Source organism: Solanum verrucosum, unplaced genomic scaffold (genome assembly GCF_900185275.1).
Source record: "Solanum verrucosum unplaced genomic scaffold, falcon-dt-bn FXZP01000060.1, whole genome shotgun sequence".
In the NCBI taxonomy this organism is placed as follows: domain Eukaryota; kingdom Viridiplantae; phylum Streptophyta; class Magnoliopsida; order Solanales; family Solanaceae; genus Solanum; species Solanum verrucosum.
Window position 1 is genome coordinate 8,287,939 of NW_026020129.1, and position 18,779 is coordinate 8,306,717.

General features: G+C 32.5%; 2 protein-coding genes across 7 annotated transcripts in view; one reads left to right on the forward strand and one right to left on the reverse strand.

Moving 5' to 3' along the window:
- Nucleotides 1-15,688, reverse strand: part of LOC125826137 (primary amine oxidase-like) — a 177,032-nt gene extending 161,344 nt beyond the window's left edge. For 2 of the 5 annotated variants that reach the window (XM_049505454.1, XM_049505449.1), the window contains exon 1: nucleotides 15,378-15,688. In XM_049505454.1, the coding sequence (XP_049361411.1) occupies nucleotides 15,378-15,660 (283 nt within the window). In that variant the 5' untranslated portion in view covers nucleotides 15,661-15,688. Of the gene's footprint in view, nucleotides 1-11,469; nucleotides 11,699-12,297; nucleotides 12,849-13,825; nucleotides 13,940-14,265; nucleotides 14,946-15,050 lie in introns of all 5 variants that reach the window. The other 3 variants (XM_049505444.1, XM_049505447.1, XM_049505455.1) reach the window with 3 other exon arrangements.
- LOC125826167 (ATP-dependent Clp protease proteolytic subunit-related protein 2, chloroplastic) overlaps nucleotides 1-18,779 on the forward strand; it is a 231,171-nt gene that overhangs the window by 145,035 nt on the left and 67,357 nt on the right. The window lies entirely within an intron of this gene.

The following is an 18,779-nucleotide window of genomic DNA, read 5'->3' on the forward strand; positions in this document are numbered from 1 at the left end:
AGTTTAGCCAAAATGGCAACTCAGTCTTTAAACAACATCTGAATGATAATGTAAAGACAACTGAACTACTAACTGTTTATGAAACCTCTAAACAACTAGGATGGATGTTGGGACAAACCCCACAACATCCTAATGAACTAAACTAGAAAGCGAATAAAAGGGGTCCTCCGAAATGTAGGGAGGCTCACCAACAGACTTTGAATGCTCAAGCTGGATCAACAAGGCGCGCTGGATGCTGATCCTGGTTACCTGTGTCTACATCATAAGACGATGCAGGCCAACTGGCATCAGTACATTGAATGTACGAGTATGCGAGTTGGAATACTAAACAACAACTTATGCTTAAAAAGAGTAAGAAGGAACACTTACCTTGGTTTTATACAACTCATGAATACCTGAACTCAATATAAAGCAATAAGACACATGCAATATATATATAAAGCTTGTAATACAGTGTAAACAACTTGATTCGTTAAAGATAAAGCAATAACAAACTCAATTTTACGTATATATAAAAGTAATATAATTTATGTGGGAGATTCTCTAACCGACAACCACCACTATAAGTCTAAGTGGTGATACATCGTCTTGCCCACGCTGTCAGAACTGTCCTATACTTTGACGTCATATAGAATGCTTAACTTAGTGGATCCACTAGTCTATGCTAAAAACATCTTAAGGAGTCATCTAAAAAGTATGATCATTTACTACCCATGATGACTACATGGTTTATGGAGACTTGAGTAAATATGAACTCGCATCCCCATATCGGTGCTCAATACTACTCCCAAAATATACTTAGCTCATATGTTTGTAAAAACAAAACTCTTTCTTTGAATTGAAAGAATTGCTCAAAACTTAGCTTAAAAGCTCTCTTGGAATCAATGTTCCCTTTTCTTGCTCAAATGTGTAAAAACATTTATAAACTCTTAGGGAATACTTAGTTCCCTTATAACTTTTGAGAAATGAACTCAACTCTTTACTCTTTGCTTAACTTGAAAACTTGAATCTTAAAACGAAGTTAAAACATTGTTAAAGACTCTTGAAAACTTTAAGAAACTTTGCTTTGACTTGCTTCTTATCTTCTAGACTTGACTCTTAACTTCTTTGACTTTGATCTTAACTTTTCTTGAATTGGATTATGGATTTAAGGTTCATGATCTCATGTTTATGGATGATTTCATGATGTTTAGATGTACCTCAGAGTGTTAGAAACAACTAGGAAACATAGGTACATCACTTAGGAACTAGTACGAAAAGATGGGGGAAGAATGGGGAGAACTGGCGTCCCTGACGCTCTGAGAAGCGCGAGGCGCCAACCCTCAAACTTCAGAGGACCAGCTGGGGCGTGCTGGCTGGCGCGTCACCCCAAGGGGTGAACTTCAGAGCCCCTTTTGGGGTGCGCTGGTTGGCGTGACGCCCCATCCCCTTCCCCAGGTTTTTGACGATTTTTCTTCTCCGTTTTTCATCTCTAAGCCCTCCTAACTTCCATGGTTCTTTCCCCAAACACTTAGGATCATTAGTACCCTCAATACCCAATAGATTTAACTTGAAAAACAACCCGGAACCACGAATCAAATCAACACTAGGCATTCAACAATCAACCAACAAGAATCCAACAATGTTATTCAAGAACTTCACTTTCTTAACATTCAAACAACTCCAAATTTGCTGAATTGAAACAAGTTGGTGTGTGGGTGAACTAACCCATCACTAAAAGATCTCACATACCTTAATAGGGATCACCCCCGACGAATTCCACTTCAAACGCTTGACGTTCCTGGCGAAATCTTGGCTTTTCTCCCTTTCTTTCTTCTTTTCTCTTTTCTCCAAGTCCTAAGCGTGAATTTAATTTTTCTAATCTGACAAAAAATAAGTTTTTACCCCAATAAATCCCTAAAAACGAATTAGGAAATAAATTAGAGAAAAAACTATTTTGCCCTTCTTTAATTCCGGATTGAGACTTTCATCAATCCAACAGTCCAACTTCCGAAAGACATATCTCACTCATATGATGTCGAAATTGTGTAAACTTGGCGGCGTTGGAAAGGTCTCTCCAAGGGATTTTCAACCATATCAATAGCTGCTCCTAAATCATCCTGAGCTAGGAGTTATGGCCGTTTGAAAATGGCCAGAACTCACTTTCTTAACTTAGACAAAAATTTCTAGATTTCCTTATTCTTTCCAAAAATCAATATTTTCATATTTTAAACTCTTTATAGTCGTTTCTAGGTGCGAGATGTTACACTCTCTTTCTATATGTTTACAAATTTCCTAAATATGTATAAAACACAATAATATTTTAAGAGATGTGCCAACATTTGATTTATTTTGTGTGGGGGAATCTATCAAATTTAATTAGTCATTAATGAGTAATCGTAACATATCCAAGAAATCAAAGAGATTATAGCAATCAGGTTCACCTAGAATGATCCGAGATTAGATCTTGATCTATTTGAGGTTGTTCCTTTTAATTGTAATTTAAGAGTGACAAAATAATTCATAAATGACATGCTCGTTTAGGTTTGGAGGAGTTAAAAACTAGAGCTGTCAATATGGGCTGACCCACCCATCCGGGCTAACCCATACATGCTTTGAAATTTGATGGGTCTGGCTGGGTTAGCCCATTTTTAGTGTGGGCCAAAAAATGGTCGGCCCAGCCCACAAGTATGTGGGCTACGGGTGAACCCTCTTTTCTTAAAAATAAACTTTTTTTTATAATTTTTTAAATTAAACTATAATTTAAAAATATTATCATAAATATCAACAAGATAATATTACATGGTGTTAGTGTTACTACTTGTTAATCAAATCCACAAATAAAATTATCTTATAATATTTATTAAGTTTGATTTCAAGTAAAAGCATAAATAGCTAAATAAAAATATTAATCTAATTGTTTTCCAATTATCATAATAAAACACAAAAATTATGACAATATTCCATAGGCAATGGCCTATGTAATGATTCATAGAAATTTTAGGGATATTTTATTTTATGTAGTACATATTTTATAAACATAATTTGTATTTAAATTGTAATATTTCAAACTTTAAACAGATTTTGAATTTAGACTCTTGTTATTTTTAATACTCTATTTTATTTTTATTTAGCCCATGGGCCAGCCCTATCCATATTTCTCAAGCCTCATAAATTGGTAGACTTATTTAGGCCGGGCTATAAAACTTTTTTCTTAAATGGGCTCCAACAATTGCAGCTCAACCCTATCAAATCATGGGTTAGGTCAGACCGGCCCATATTGACGGCTCTATTAAAAACACACTTATTTTATTAATTGACCCAACTAATTCGGCCCATAATTATTTTTTGAAATTGAGCTGATATGCAAAAAGGAAAGAGCAACTTACAAAAATAACTATATTTATAGGGTTAATGAATACCAATAGCTATAAGTATGCTATTTACAATAAATGACTATAATTTATATCACTTTTTTGCTGTATTTTTGTATAGTTTTTTTTAAAAATTTATTTATACATTAATACATCTTTAAGTACAACAAACTAAATAAGGAATTGACTCTAAATATAACCCACTATCCTTACATTACGTCCATACAATGAGCAACTCTCATAATTAACTTTATAACTGAAAATTACTCATTTAAAGACATATCATATCATATTCTTTATCAGTTTAACAAAAAATGTGATACATCATACTCAATTTTCTTGATGTCTCCATAATTCTTATTCTGGCGTCGTGAAGGTATTAACAAATTTTTTTTGTTAATTCAAGTTATTGTATGTAAGCAAATTGTTGAATTTGTGAATGAAGGTTAAGTATTTCGATTTTGAATTAGGTGAACTACATGACAAAAGATACACTAGTTGTTAAACAAAAAATGAATACACCAATATAGAATACAATGAATATGTTGTTGTTAAACACAAAAATGAATACGTTGGATACAACTATACTTGTATTCCCTAATCAACTTTTTATCTTGGATATAGTACTTATCTATCTAGATATAATTGTATTCGCAAATCAAAATTTCAACTTGTGCTTATATAACAATACAAGTATCTATGTATATAAATATGGATACATTTCAACATTGTTGTTAAGCAAAAATATGGATACATTAGACAAACGAGCAAAAAAGATACAATTTGTGGGTATAAAACCGTATAAGTGTGGATACATTAGACACATGAGCAAAAAAATATACAATTTGTGGGTATCAAACTGTATAAGTATTCTTGTAAATAAAATTTTGAAAAGGCCAACAATATTGTATTGATGTATCCAACTATACTTGAATTCCCTAATCAACTTTTTAAATTTGACAGAGTACTTATGAATTCAAATATAATTGTATTCATAGATCAACAATTCAACTTGTGGTTATATAATAATACAAATGTCTATGTATATAAGTATTCTATTATATACAAAATTGACAATAAAAGAACCCTTAATCTCTTTTTTGTTCATGTTCTTCTTGTACTCATTTTTTAACAACTATATACATACGAAATCAAAGTTTCTAACAATTTCAATACAAGAGGACAATCCATAATATAATGACAATGGCACACAATACATGTGTTGAGATATATAAGTAAATGACATTAAACTAAAAAAAATAAAGCATACAAATCTCAATTTCATTTTCCTCTTGTTCCTGCTCGACTGCTCTTTTTTCACACCCACTTGAATAACAAGATTAGTTTTCACTTTTGAACCTTTTTTCCTCTTTACTAATTTTGCATGTTCGATTTCTTCAAGCAGATTTAAGGGTATATGGTCATTAACCTTTTTTGTTCTTCTTTCATTCTCCATTGCAGCAATAGAGCCTGAAATTTTGACTTGTTGTTGAGTAATACACAAATCAAAAAAAGGTAGTTCATCCAACAATTTGTCAAATAAATGTATATCTTTCGTAACCCTCCTTGGAGTATCAATTTCAGCCATTGAAATGGATAAACAAATTCTTGAATCAAAACCCTATGAAAATAGAAGAAAGTGTAGATGTGTAGATATATAATGTTCAAAAAAATGAGATAAATATGCAATTAGAAGATATCTGATGGATACAAAATCGCTCATGCAGTGATGTAATGGATCTTGAATTTGAATGAATTTGGGGGGAAAAAATCAGAAAGTATGTGATGTATGAATATTGATGAAAAAGAAAAATTTGATGATGGTAAACATGGGAAAAGATCACAAATGTGTCTGCCATAATTAATTAGGCATCAATAATTACTTTCCTATTTAATATTTATTTATTATATTAAATGTATATATATATATATATATATAAAATTATTTATTTGTACATAATTAACTTTGCTATTTATAGTCTAATTATATCCATATAACATGAAAAAAATAAAACGTAGTTATTTTTCTTGAATATATATGAATGTTTGCCATATTCTGAAGTTTTTCCAAAAGGGAGGAAATGTATTCATGTAATTCACTAATTTAAAATAGCATGTGACTATGTAATTATTTTAAAATAATGTGAGATTTAATAGTTATATGAAAAATATTTGTATAATTAAGTAGTTTTTCTGTCGAAAATTTGAGCCTCAAGCCCACGTCTCTGTTGAACAAACTAAAAGGCTCGCCCACTGGCCACAATTTGCTATTGGGCTTTACTAAGTGGATTAATCTTCATTTCTATGGAGACACATAAAATTCAGTGGAGTTAGGATTTTTACAAAATGGGATTCATAATAGGAAAAAGTTAAAATACGGAAAAATTGAAGGGTGTTCAACTTTATTATATAATAGTGTAATTTTTCATCGATGGTAGTTTATATGAACCCCCTCAATCTTTGCTAACCCTGCCCCAACCATTAATACTGATTTAAGATAACAATATGGTATATATGTGTCACTTTGATAAGAAGGGGTATATGAGCTCTAAATGATAAAATTGAGGGGTATATCATATCCTTTTTAACTTAAACGTGGTCATTTTATTGAAAAATAAAAAAATTAGAATAAAATCAGTAAAAGTAAAAAAAAAAAAAAAAGTTAAAACAACTTATTGAGTACGAAAAAGGGTCAAAATTGCCCCCGAACTATATGAAATAGACCATTTATACCCTTCGTTACATTTTGGGATAAAAAATGCCCCTACTCTTATCCTAAAGAGACCACAAATACCCTCAAAAGTTAACACCCCAAATTTTTGTTGACGTGGCAAGCCACGTTGGACTAATCCTTCCACCTAAGCGTTGCCAACTAGGATTCACTACAAAAGAACTAGACCTTTAGCGGCAACAACAGTCGCTACAAAAGCCCAGAAAATCGTCACTAAAAGTTTTTAACATTAAATTCTAATTTTGTGTTTTTTTCTTCATTGTTTTTAAAAAACCAAATATGATATCGATTAAGTAGGAGTTTGAAGACACTATATGTTTTATTTTTATGTCATATGTAAATGTATAAAATGTACAATGATGCATAATATATATATAGTAGGAGATTTGAATCGAGAAGTAATTTTGATTATTTTTCGTAATAATATTGGATGTTTTTAATATGGATGTTGCAAGTTATTTATTTTAGAAAATTAGGTCGCAATCGAAAATTAATTATCATATTTTTTTTTGAAAAAATAGGTTTTACTAGCGAATGGATATTGGAGCCTTAGTCACCACTAAAAATCACTCATAACCCTTAGTGGCAATATTTTGGGATTTTGTGGCGACTTTGTCGCCACTAAAAGTCAAGTTCTTTTGTAGTGAATCTTAGTTGGCAATGCTTAGGTGGAGGGATTAGTCTCATGTGGCTTGCCACATCACTAAAAAATTGGGGTGTGAACTCTTGAGGGTATTTGTGGTCTCCTGGGATAACTGCGGGGGTATTTTTTATCCCAAAATTTAATGGAGGATATAAATGGTCTATTTCGCATAATTCAGAAGCAATTTTGACCTTTTTCCGTATTGAGTATTCCCTTCTTTAAATTTCAAATACAAATACAACAAGAATTTCGAAAAAAGTGAATAGTTCTCACACCGGATTGAAGGGCACGTAGCCCCAAAAATATAAAACTGTGGGCCGGGTCGAAGGGCACGTTACCCGATGGCCAAGTGCCCGGCAAATCTAGTCCAACTAGGTCTGACATAAAAACCTAGCTAATAGTATAAATTACGTACTAGGAGTACTATTATTGTTTTCCAAATTCTTGTTTAATTATTGGGATAAGGGTCTGAAAAATACTTCAACTTTGGTTGAATTTATTGTTGTGATACTAAACTTTCATGAGGACCTATTATCTCCCTAGACTATTTAATACCGTATTTTAAACATGTATATTTGCCCACGTGGACATAAAAAATAATGCAAAATTATAAATAGTAATGTGTCCACGTGGGCACATATATACCTTTAAAATACACTAGTAAATAATTCAGGGGGTAAAAAATACACTATTAAATAGTTCAGGGGAGTAATAGGTCCTCATGAAAGTTTAGTATCGCAACAACAAATTCAATCAAAGTTAGGGTATTTTTCAAACCCTTATCCCTTAATTATTCTATAATGTCTCTTTTAGCAATGGCGAATTGGCCCGAACTTCCATACGATCTACTTGTTACAATCGCGAAGCTTTTTACAGTGATAGAGGATTTCGTTATATTTGGTGCTGTTGGTAAATCATGGCGAACTGCTGCTATCAAAAAAATGTTTATGTGTCATCACCCCAAATTCCATTACTTATGCTTGCACCTAAGGACTTAGATGATGATTATCGAGATTTTTACTCTCTCACCAAGAAGAAAATTCACGAGTATTTCTCCCCGAAGTTAGAGGGAAAGTATGTTTTTCAACTCAAGGATGGTTTTGTACCCTAGAATATATTACAGGTATCGTAGAGATGACATTGTTACATCCTTTCTCACGTGCACAAATTCAGCTTCCTCGTCGTGAATATAACAATCACCATCATGTGGTCATCCACAAAGTTGTTTTATCTTCCAACCCTTCCTTAACATCCGATTATGTTGTGATGATTTCGTATAATTGGCAAGGGCATAGGTATGGTCATTATTTGGCTTTTTGGCGACCTGGAGATCTCTTATGGAACGAAATTGATATTAAAGGATGTGGTAAAATTTTGAATATCTACTACTTAAAAGAAACAATTTTATAAGATCACAGGTGAAGGTGATGGAGTTTGGGTTATTGATGTTGCTAGGCGTAATAATAAAAAATCCCGCTTGGTTCTTAAGGTAAACAATTGTGGTCTACCTTGGCCGTATAAAAAGCAGTTCTATCTAGTCGAAGTATCAGGTGCACCAGTACTTGTTATACAATATTCTAGTAATGATAAACTAGTTGGATCTTATTTTTGACATAATATGACCTATTTATTTCGTGTATGAGAACTAGATCTAATAAAAGGAGAAGAAAAAATGATTGAATACTTGGGAGATAGAGCAATATTTTTGGGGTGTAATGCTTCAACTTCGATGGAACCTTCTAAGTTTATAGGTGTGAAGCCTAATCATATCTATTATTATACTGGTAATTATAGAGAGCTTTTTATTTTGGACAAACGGAGTGTTGAAGATATGTCGTCTTATAATCTTGAAGAAGGAACAACTCAACCTTTTTATTCTAGCATTAATTATTTTGGTAGTACTATTGTTAATCCGCCAACTTGGGTTATACCATCGTTATGAATTATGATATTTTGGATTAAAAATGCTAGCCCTTGCTTTAATTTGGCTTTGGCCATTTGTTTTTGTTTTCTGAGATATTGCTTGTTTAGGGGATTATTTCTCATACATTGTAATCCTGTTTAATTATATATGTTTGTTTTTTGAAATATAATATTTAGCATTATATATATCAGCATAGTGTATATACTACTGTTAAAATTGATTAAAAGAAAGTTGAAATTTTGAAGAATAAACATTGGTTAAACAAGATTACAATGAAAGAGAATAAATAAAATTTTATGGTATAAAATATTTTTTATCCCAAATTAGATGTTAAAACTTAAAATAATTTCATATATATTGGTATACTTAAAGGTATATTTTATAATAATTATTGGTATAACATTATTTCTATAATTGGTATAAATATTTGTATATTAAATGATTGAATATTCATTAAAAATACAGTTCGTATTTGTGTTATTTATTGGTATATATTGAGTTATATCGTTAGTTAATACACATTGTATTCACCTTAAGAACATAATTACTTAAGAATTACTATGTGGCATTTAATGGTATAAAATGACCTATTAATATAAGAGTAGTTTTATGTTACAACTTAAATATATATATCAAATTCTATACCAACTTTAAAAATGATTGGACAATGATTACTAATTCGAAATGGTAAGTTACAATTTAAATATATCAAATTGTGAAAGTTAGTTTTTTTTAGTGTAACTTACAGAAATAGCTATAGTTTTAGGGTTATTAGATTGAAATAGCTATAAGTATCATATTTTAAAAAAATAGCTACACTTTGTGTTACAAAATGGCTATATCCATATATATGTCGTTTTTTTCTTTTAATACAAAATACATTCTAATTAATTTCCCACTAAATAAGGTAAATTAGTTAATGTAACTGACAAGGCTTTTTTCCAGCCCTTAAACCCACAAATTTGACACTTTAAATATGTAACTGACCACTACCTTTTAGGATTCTTATCCGTTTGAAAATAAAAATTATGTTTGCTCTTTCTTCTTCAATTGACGCCTAAGAAAAATACAATTCACTGGCTACCATCACAGTTTTGATCTGGCATTCCGAAAAATGGAGCGAAGAGAATTGCTATGTAGAATATAGCATTGACAGGATACTAGTGTTGAAGGAATATGCTTCGTATTCTGATTTATGGCGGTATGTATATTAATGAAAGGTTAATTTTTTGTGAGAAAAATAATATTTCTGGTATTCAGTTGATTATGTATTCATTTATTTAAGTATTTAATGTATGTATACTTTCATATAGAATGCATAAATGAAATTGCGTATTGATTCTAGGTTGTCCTGTCAATTGATTACATTTATTCAGTAAGTGATGAAGGGAAGACTTATATCGTATGCTTGGAAAAGCCTCGCTCAATCAGGCTCTTTCCTCCCTAGATCGTAATGTGGTTTTACTAATGTAAACTTGTATTTAAATAAAGGTTTAAGTCATCCATAGCTACTTAAAGTTGTCCCCATATTTTACTTGGACATCTCATCTTAGACTTGTTCCAATTGAACACTTGCACAAATAATTTTTTGTTTTACCTATCACACTTTGAAACAATCAGCTAAAAAAAGAAGGTGTGTGTAATACACTTGCAATGACGTGCATGTCATAGTAACTAATCAAAAGAAGACATATGGTATGGGGGTAGAACAACAATAAAAAATAAATTAAAAAGAAAAAATATATTTCAAGAAAGAAAAATAAAAATGGAAAAAAAACCCTCCTATTCTTTTTCTTCATTTGCCAGAAGCCAGAACCCTTCTCCTCCCAAAACACACACACACATCAACAAACCATTGTCTTCAAGTCTGAGTTTTTTCTTCAAACATCAATTTATTTTTATTGATATTTTTCTTGTTCTTGTATTGTGAGTTCTTTAGAGTTTGAATACATCAACAATTTCAAAAAATACTTCATATTCGTATTAATCTTGCCGGAAATAATGAACACACTAGATGCTTGTTATTTTAATTTTTTTGTGTCTTTATGTCATGATGTCTGCTTAACATTCCATGTCAAAGGAAAGGCATCACAAAATTTTCTTTTCTTTCTGCATTTCTTTTGCTTTTTAGATTTATATTCAATTTATGTTTGGGTTTGATTTGACAAAAGAGAAGAAGAAGGGAGAGATATGTATGGTGGCAGTGGCGATACCATTTTTTCCGACGAAAAATTTGGTGGCAGATTTGAATGTGCAGTTGGTCGTTTGAAAGGCAAAGGTCGTTTGTCGATGGTAGATTGTGGATGATGACGACCAATTTGATGGAAAAAATAAGGTGGTGTACTTGAAAAAAAGAATGGCTGAAAATCGAGAAAAGGAGAAGGAGTTGTGGGTCGTGTGGAGCATCCATGGAAACAAAGAAGTAGAAGATATAAAAAGATTTTTTTTTGGCAAAATATTGTCCTTTTACGCGCCTCTCTTTGTGTGCATTACACACACTTTGTCATGTCAGCAAAAAGGTTTAATAGGTACAAATTCTTTGTTGTATAGGTATTCATTAGATACAATTTTTAGTGGAGGTGTTATGCGGACTTTTACGTGACCGCATATGACTTAAGCCTTAAATAAAATACTATGTACAGTAAATGGCACTATAATTCCGAGTCACCCATCCATCATCTGAGTGAAACAGGGCGCTCTAATTATACGATCAACAAGATGAGAATCCACATTTCATTAATGAAAATTAGAGACTAAGGTACCCGAAATCCAAGTCTAGCGCGGCTATCGTTATTATTATTACATAGTTTGCACATACAATACAATTAAAATATGATCAAGCAGAAGCAGCAGCTTTGCAAATTGGGAGGTCCTTTGGAGAATTAGGTGGAATATTGAGAATTGGGTTACTCTCAAAGAAATTAACTGGCTTTATCTCAAAACTTGATGATACTGTTGGCATTATTGGGAAATCCTCTTGGCATGGAATATGATGGAACCCTAATGTATACCACACCACTATGTCTTTATTCTCAATTGCCCTGTCTCTGCAAAATACAAACAAACAAAAAAAGTACTATTAATAACTCAAAAATATCAAGCGAGCTCTTACTATATGGTCAAAAGCTATAATTAATATTATCTCATAACCTAGTCCATCAAACAAGTCTTATGTTCGACCATGACAATGATTTGGGCCATTATTCATTGACCATCATCGATCACCTAGGACTCACCATAGACATGATATATGTTGGTGTTACTCGATAACAGTGTGATTTATTTAATCTCACCATGTTACGTTACCTACAACATGTAACTATTCATAATATCATATAAAGTATACTATGGTTGATCATAACATGGAAAATGGAGTAAATAATCCTAATGTAACGTGTTAAAAGTGCATTAAGTTACTCTTTTTGTTTCAATTTGTTTGTCGTACTTTCCTTTTTAATTTGCTTCTTTTTTTGGCAACTCTTTGATTCTAACTCCCCAAATGTCATGTTTAAGACGACAATAATTTTGGTACATTCTATAGATCTATCTTTAGTTTAAGACGATAAGATTCAAAAGTTTTTTTTACTTTCAAAAAAATTGTGTCAAGTCAAAACCACTCAAACAAATCGAAATAGAAAGAAGTTACCTGTCAGACCAAACAGCAAGAGTGTCATCACCTTGACTTTGATAAACAAACAAACCAGCAGCCCATTGCTCAGATTCATTATAAGGTGTGACCCAAATTTGGTTATTAGTAAAAGCAGCTCTCTTCTGAGGAGGATCATCATGGTCAAGTAAACTAGCAGCAGTTCCACCAGGAACCACTTTGTAACCAACAGGGTTCCCAACTCTTGATTTCTTATTAGAATTAATCACATGGAATTCTGAAGGATCATATAGTTTGAGCTTAATTTGTGCATCTTTTTCAGTTTTAGCCACATTTCTAACAGCTTTTAAGTAGCTTCTTCGCGGTGATTCTCCAGGAGAAGTCATCTCCTTCTGGAGATTCACCTTCACGAAAGAATTGTTCGATGGACCATCGATGTCCATGTCGAGATAGAAAGTTACATAGTGATCATGGATGACTCCTATTATGTTTTCAGATAAGAGAGTGCCATAGAGATACTCATTTTGGTTTACTTGATTCATGTTCACATATGGAGAGCCTTTCACCATCAATATTCCACTTAGTCCAACCTATATAACAACAAAACAAAATTGATAAAAGAATCTTTAGAAATAATATCAAAAGAATCTTAGACCATTTTATTCCAGGGTGTGGCCTAACAATAAATGAAGTCAAAATCATAAGGTATCATGTTCAATTCAGGTAGAAGTAAAAACATTATGTAATTTATTTTTATCTATCTAAGCTTCTCGTGTGGATCAAAATTGCTTATGGGGTAGAAAATATAAAAATAAATGCTTCCACCAGTAGATAAAAATTTGATTACTAAAAGCCAAAAATAAAATAATGTTACAAATTACTTCATCCCTAAATATTAAAAATAGATATTCTATTCTACTTATTCAATTTAGAAAATCAATACAAGTTTATCATTTTCTTCTCATACTATATACCCTTGTCATTAAATGATTATATCCAGTATTAGTAGTTAAATTTTTATTTCCAAAGTATAATTAATAAAGCTAATTTAATAAAATATTTTTTTAATAAATACTTTCTTAATAATAATATCAAATCAAAATGAGTCCGGTAAAATAAAATGGAGGAATTAGTCATTATACTCCTCAAAAAACAGATAAGACATGAATAATTTAGTTGGATATATATATATATATATATCTTGCATGTAATTAATATTATTCGATAATCTTCTCTATCGTATCAAAAATTATAAACGGCACATATAAAAGATCAAGAACTAGCAAGTATGCATGTTAGAATTATGCGAGTGCGAATTTAGAAACCAGGCTAGTAAAATTTGAACATGCGTCTTTCGATCAAAATATGTGACATTCAATTATTTTTAATCAGACTTAAAAAAATGATATTTTACAATATTAAGTAAAGAAATTAATATTTAACTTATAGTACTAAAAAAATATCTATTATTTGTTTCTGACCAAATATATCAAAAGATAATAATTTAAAATATCAAATACGTTCACATAAATTGAAACTAACGATCAAATAGGTATGTTGTGCTAACCTTAGGTCGAATAAGTCCATCGTTCTGAAACTCCCAATCGACAATATAATCATAGTTTGCTACTGACGCTGCCATTCTCACCACTAACGTCACCTTTGGCCTTACTTCTCGTATCTGTCCAACATTGCATGCAAAACCAACAAAATCAATACTAACAAACAATATTTTTCAGAAACAAATGTCATACAACACTTGTTCTGTGTTGACACATAACAGATTTACTTTTCTTGGTTTTCGTGTCAAAACCCCGATTAAAATTCGGATCATACACTATAGGAAAACAAACTGGTACTTGTACCACAACCATACACTAGTGCTGACACATAACTTATGGACAAATTTAAGTAGTACACATACAATTTTGTATCATTTACTTTTTCATAGTGAATAAAGTTGAGTGTACCATATACTATTTGAAAAAAAAGAGTGAAATTATTTACCGGCAAACCAGTAATTGGACATTCAGCATGTCGCCATCCAATATCACCAGCATATCTTTCAAATACACAAATCATATTGGAACGAACATATGGTGTTCCATCAGCTGCCACAAACACACCATCCATATAATACGCATTACGAGGACAATCATTTAACGGGTCAAGTGGCATTGCTTGTAACCCAAACCCGTATTCACCTGCATCCATATACGTCTTAAAATACCATGCATCTGATGGATCCATGTAAGGTACAAACAACTCCGACGTAAACCCTTTATACATAACACTCCTCATCTTCCCCGTATCTGGATCCTGAACCATGGCCCGGGATATAATAACCCCGGCTCTCGGGTCCGGCTTGAGGTGAAATTCCCAATTTGCCCATTTAACTAGATGATTGTTCTCTATAGTGAAACTTGGACCATTTGGTTGTTCGATTGATATTGGTTTGAGTAAGTTTATTTTTTGTGTGTTTCTTTTAATACGGGAGTAGCGATAGTCTGTGTTGGCGGCCTTTGGTATTGGTATACTCTTTCCTTCATCGAAAATTTCCATAACTTGTTGGGTGTCTAAATCAAGAAGTACTGTTAATCCTTCAATTGGTCTCATATAGAAATTGATAGTGTCCTTCAATGTATAGCATTGTACTTTAATCACTCTTCGTTTCTCCTCGATTTTTCCTGAATATAAATTCAAATTAATCAGACTCAAAGTAACGATATAGTAATATTTTTCAATATAATTAACTCATTTTGCTCCTCTAACTCCGAATTAAGGACGCTTACCATACCAACCAGAGGAGATGGGTAGACATGCCAGGTCAGCCAAATCAACGCCACGCTGGATAATCGAACGGTTAAAATCAGAACTAGCAAACGGGGCAGAAGTGGCAGTGATCATATCCTCGATCGTCAGGATCGGGTAACCCGAATAACTACCCGTTTCACGTCGGGTCACACGACCCGTTTCAATATCCACGGAAAGCACGTGCACGACTCCGAGCGCACGCGCAACGACGGCCGCCTTCCGCGGCGGAAGCCGGTGACCTTTTCGCCAGTTCAACACTACCTCCTTCTCCGGCTCTTCGAGTACGACAGAGTGAAGAACGCAACCTTTAATCCTAAATTCCGCAATCGAATTAACGATTTTCTTCACTTTTTGAATTTCTCCGATTGTCAGTGGGTCTAAAGGATGATTGGGGAAATCGGCGTAGTGATTTTTAGAATTTTCCGGTTGCCGGAGGAAAAAGGGTTTTTTCGAACTGCACCACGGGGAGTAAGTGGTGCAGTCGAATAGCTGATCAGTTGTGTGAGAAAGCGGATATGGTAAGTTTAAGAAAGTGAAAATTAAGAGCAAAATTATACTCATGAGGAAGAAGAGATTTTTTCCTTCCATTGTTGGCTATTGATATTTTATTTTTTGTTATTCTTGTGATTGTGGGAGCTATGGTGTTTAAATACATACACAGAGGTAGCTAGATAGAGAAGATAAAGTGACGTGTAAACTTGCGTAGGGGAAATGACTTCATTGTACGGCCGTGCATGATTTGCATAACTCTAATTAGCTATCGTAAGAAAAAGAGTACTCTAATTAGCTATCGTAAGAAAAAGAGTTGATTGATGATTGCAAATGGTGTAATTGAATTGGAACTAGAAATCAAATGATAAAATCTTGAGCTGAAACATAATTTATACATATAAATAAAAAATTGAAAAAAATTTAATGAGCTCAATTTTTAATTTTTATAAAGGCAAAAGCGTCTGGTGGATCTCTATACTTGTATGTGTTTGTATTGTGGATCCTTCTACTTAATCTTTTACCAACTAAACCCTTAAATTCAATCAAAAAATGATTTTTAATCCTCTCTTACCATGTGTGTATCTCACTCTCCATTGAATAGATGACATGTCAAATCCATGTCACATAAGTTTGGTGTTATATTGAAGAAGAAAATGCCTCTGGTGGCTATACCTACTCCAAGATTATTCAATCCAACACTGTATGAGTAAGATAAAAATGTGTTTGTAGATGTTCTGTATGATGAAATTAAGAATATAAAACCTGCAATTCAGTGTGCCTGAATTACCACTAGTTCAGTAGGTCTATTCCAGAGTCTTGGCAACATACAAACATGAGGCTCCTGTTTGTATGATAAAAATAAGCCCCAATTTCATCCTGTAAATTCAAAATCTTATGAAGGTCCTGAGCTTTGTTAAATTCATAGTCAATGATAATTATTTACTTATACTAAGTGGTCTATAACGCGTAAAAATCAGCCATTTCTTGACAATATTTGGTTCAGAAGGATAGTTGATGAACAACTCTATAAGTGTTTTGGTACCAAAATCTGTTTGCTTCGACCAAGTCCATGAATCTTTGAGATCACTGACTAGCCAGAGTCATTATTGCTTCAAACAAGAAGTATATTTAACAAAAACTAATAATTTTACTATATATCACTTGCTTAGGTGAGGAGATTTAACAAAAAAAATGAAGCAATTTCATGTTTACCGCTGACGCCTTGTGGCCTTCCAAAGGTGGGATGATCCTAAAAAACAATTTTTTTTTTCTTTAAACCTTAATCAGACTCATCTATTCTGCTTTGAAGCTGAAGCAGCAGTAGATTTGGGGAGGTATGTTTTTATTCATCTTGTGGTTCTGCAGATTTTCAATAGTCACTTTTTGTCTTATCCAACATATTTTTATTCTTCAGGATATTTTATTTGTTTATGGTGTTAAAGCATTGAGTTTTTCTTGGCAAAAAGGGCCCTTATGTCAATTGTAACATGTGCATTTCCTCCTATATAGGACAAGTCACTTTCTTTTGATGTTATATTGGTTGGTCCCTTCTGTTGGAAAACGTGGAATAACACAAGGAGATTCATAGTCAAAATAATGGGGATAAAATGGGAAAATAATAACATCAAGAATTTTACGTGGAAATCTTTTGAATTAGGAAATAAATTACAGATCAAGAGGAGCAACTGATTTCACTAATTACACTTGTGTAGGCCTAAGTAATATACTACAAAGACCACTACACACTCAAAAGAAATAACCCTCTTTTGAATTCCCACCTCACGAAAATATCGCTCACTCTATTTTTTCCTTCACGGATTTATTTTTTCACAGTCTATGAAATACCACATTGCTCTCTATATTATTTTCCTCTTTGTGTTGGTGTGTACAAACTGATGTTGAAGTCTCTATGTATAGGGTAAAATATGTCCATTTTTCCACCTTGTATCAATTGGCTGACAGACAATTTCAACAAAGGTGTGCCAAAAAATCTGCTGCAAATCTTGCCAAACATAGGGCTGGACCCCCACACCTTCAAAATTCTAATGTGTTCAAAGCAACCTTTCCTTTTCCTCAATTCAAACGTAGGTCACTAATGCATTATTGTTGAGTAGAGGAGGTTGCCTTTGCCTTCAACCATTCCTTTCTTATCCTATGTTGCTGGACTTATCAAATATGTTTGTTGGTGTGTCTTGATCCTCCAAAAGTAATACTCAGCCTCCGTTTCAGTTTATTTGTCTCATTTTGACTTGATATGAAGTTTAAGAACCTAAAGAACTGGTGTCCTTCCAGATATAAGTATTAGAAGTGCTGAAAGTGTCTTCATACTAAATATGGAACCTTTAAACAAACTTTGTCTAGCAGCTCTCACCCTTTCAATTGTGTTCCTTACAATTCAATTTTTAATTTTTATAAAGGCAAAAGCGTCTGGTGGATCTCTATACTTGTATGTGTTTGTATTGTGGATCCTTCTACTTAATCTTTTACCAACTAAACCCTTAAATTCAATCAAAAAATGATTTTTAAGCCCCTCCTACCATGTGTGTATCTCACTCTCCATTGAATAGATGACATGTCAAATCCATGTCACATAAATTAATACCACGTCATAATTATCTTTTTAGATTTTTTTAAATTATTAATTAAAATACTAAATAGAAGGTTAAATAATTCTTTCAAATAAAATTCATATTTCTCTCACCTTCCTCCACCTACCATTCAACTTACCTCCACCACCCCCAACCCACAACGACCATTACCATCACCTCCATCCTTATTTTTTCTTCCATTTAAATTTATCTTCGTATAAAAGAAAAGGGACATTGAGAATAAAAATCTTAAAAATAAATCTTGAATCTTGAAAATATACAACTGACAACAACACAATGCCCAAGAAATCAATAGTAATAGTGGCTGGAATTACAAGCAATACATAGAGGAGAAAATGAATTAGACAAATTGAAGATCGATTAGAATGTAAAGTTTGATGTCGATTTGTGGGGAAGATATCGGGGACTAAGAAATTCAAAATGGGTCGCTGAAAATTCTTGATTGAAAGTATAAGATCTACAATGTCATCTTTCTTTGTTTCCTTTCCTTTTTCTTTCTGTGTTAGCCTTTTGTGTCGAAGAGAAAATTGAAATTTCTATTGGAATCGAAAAAATTTAAAAAAGAAAAAGAAAAAGGGGGGATGGATCTGCTGAAAACAATGACAA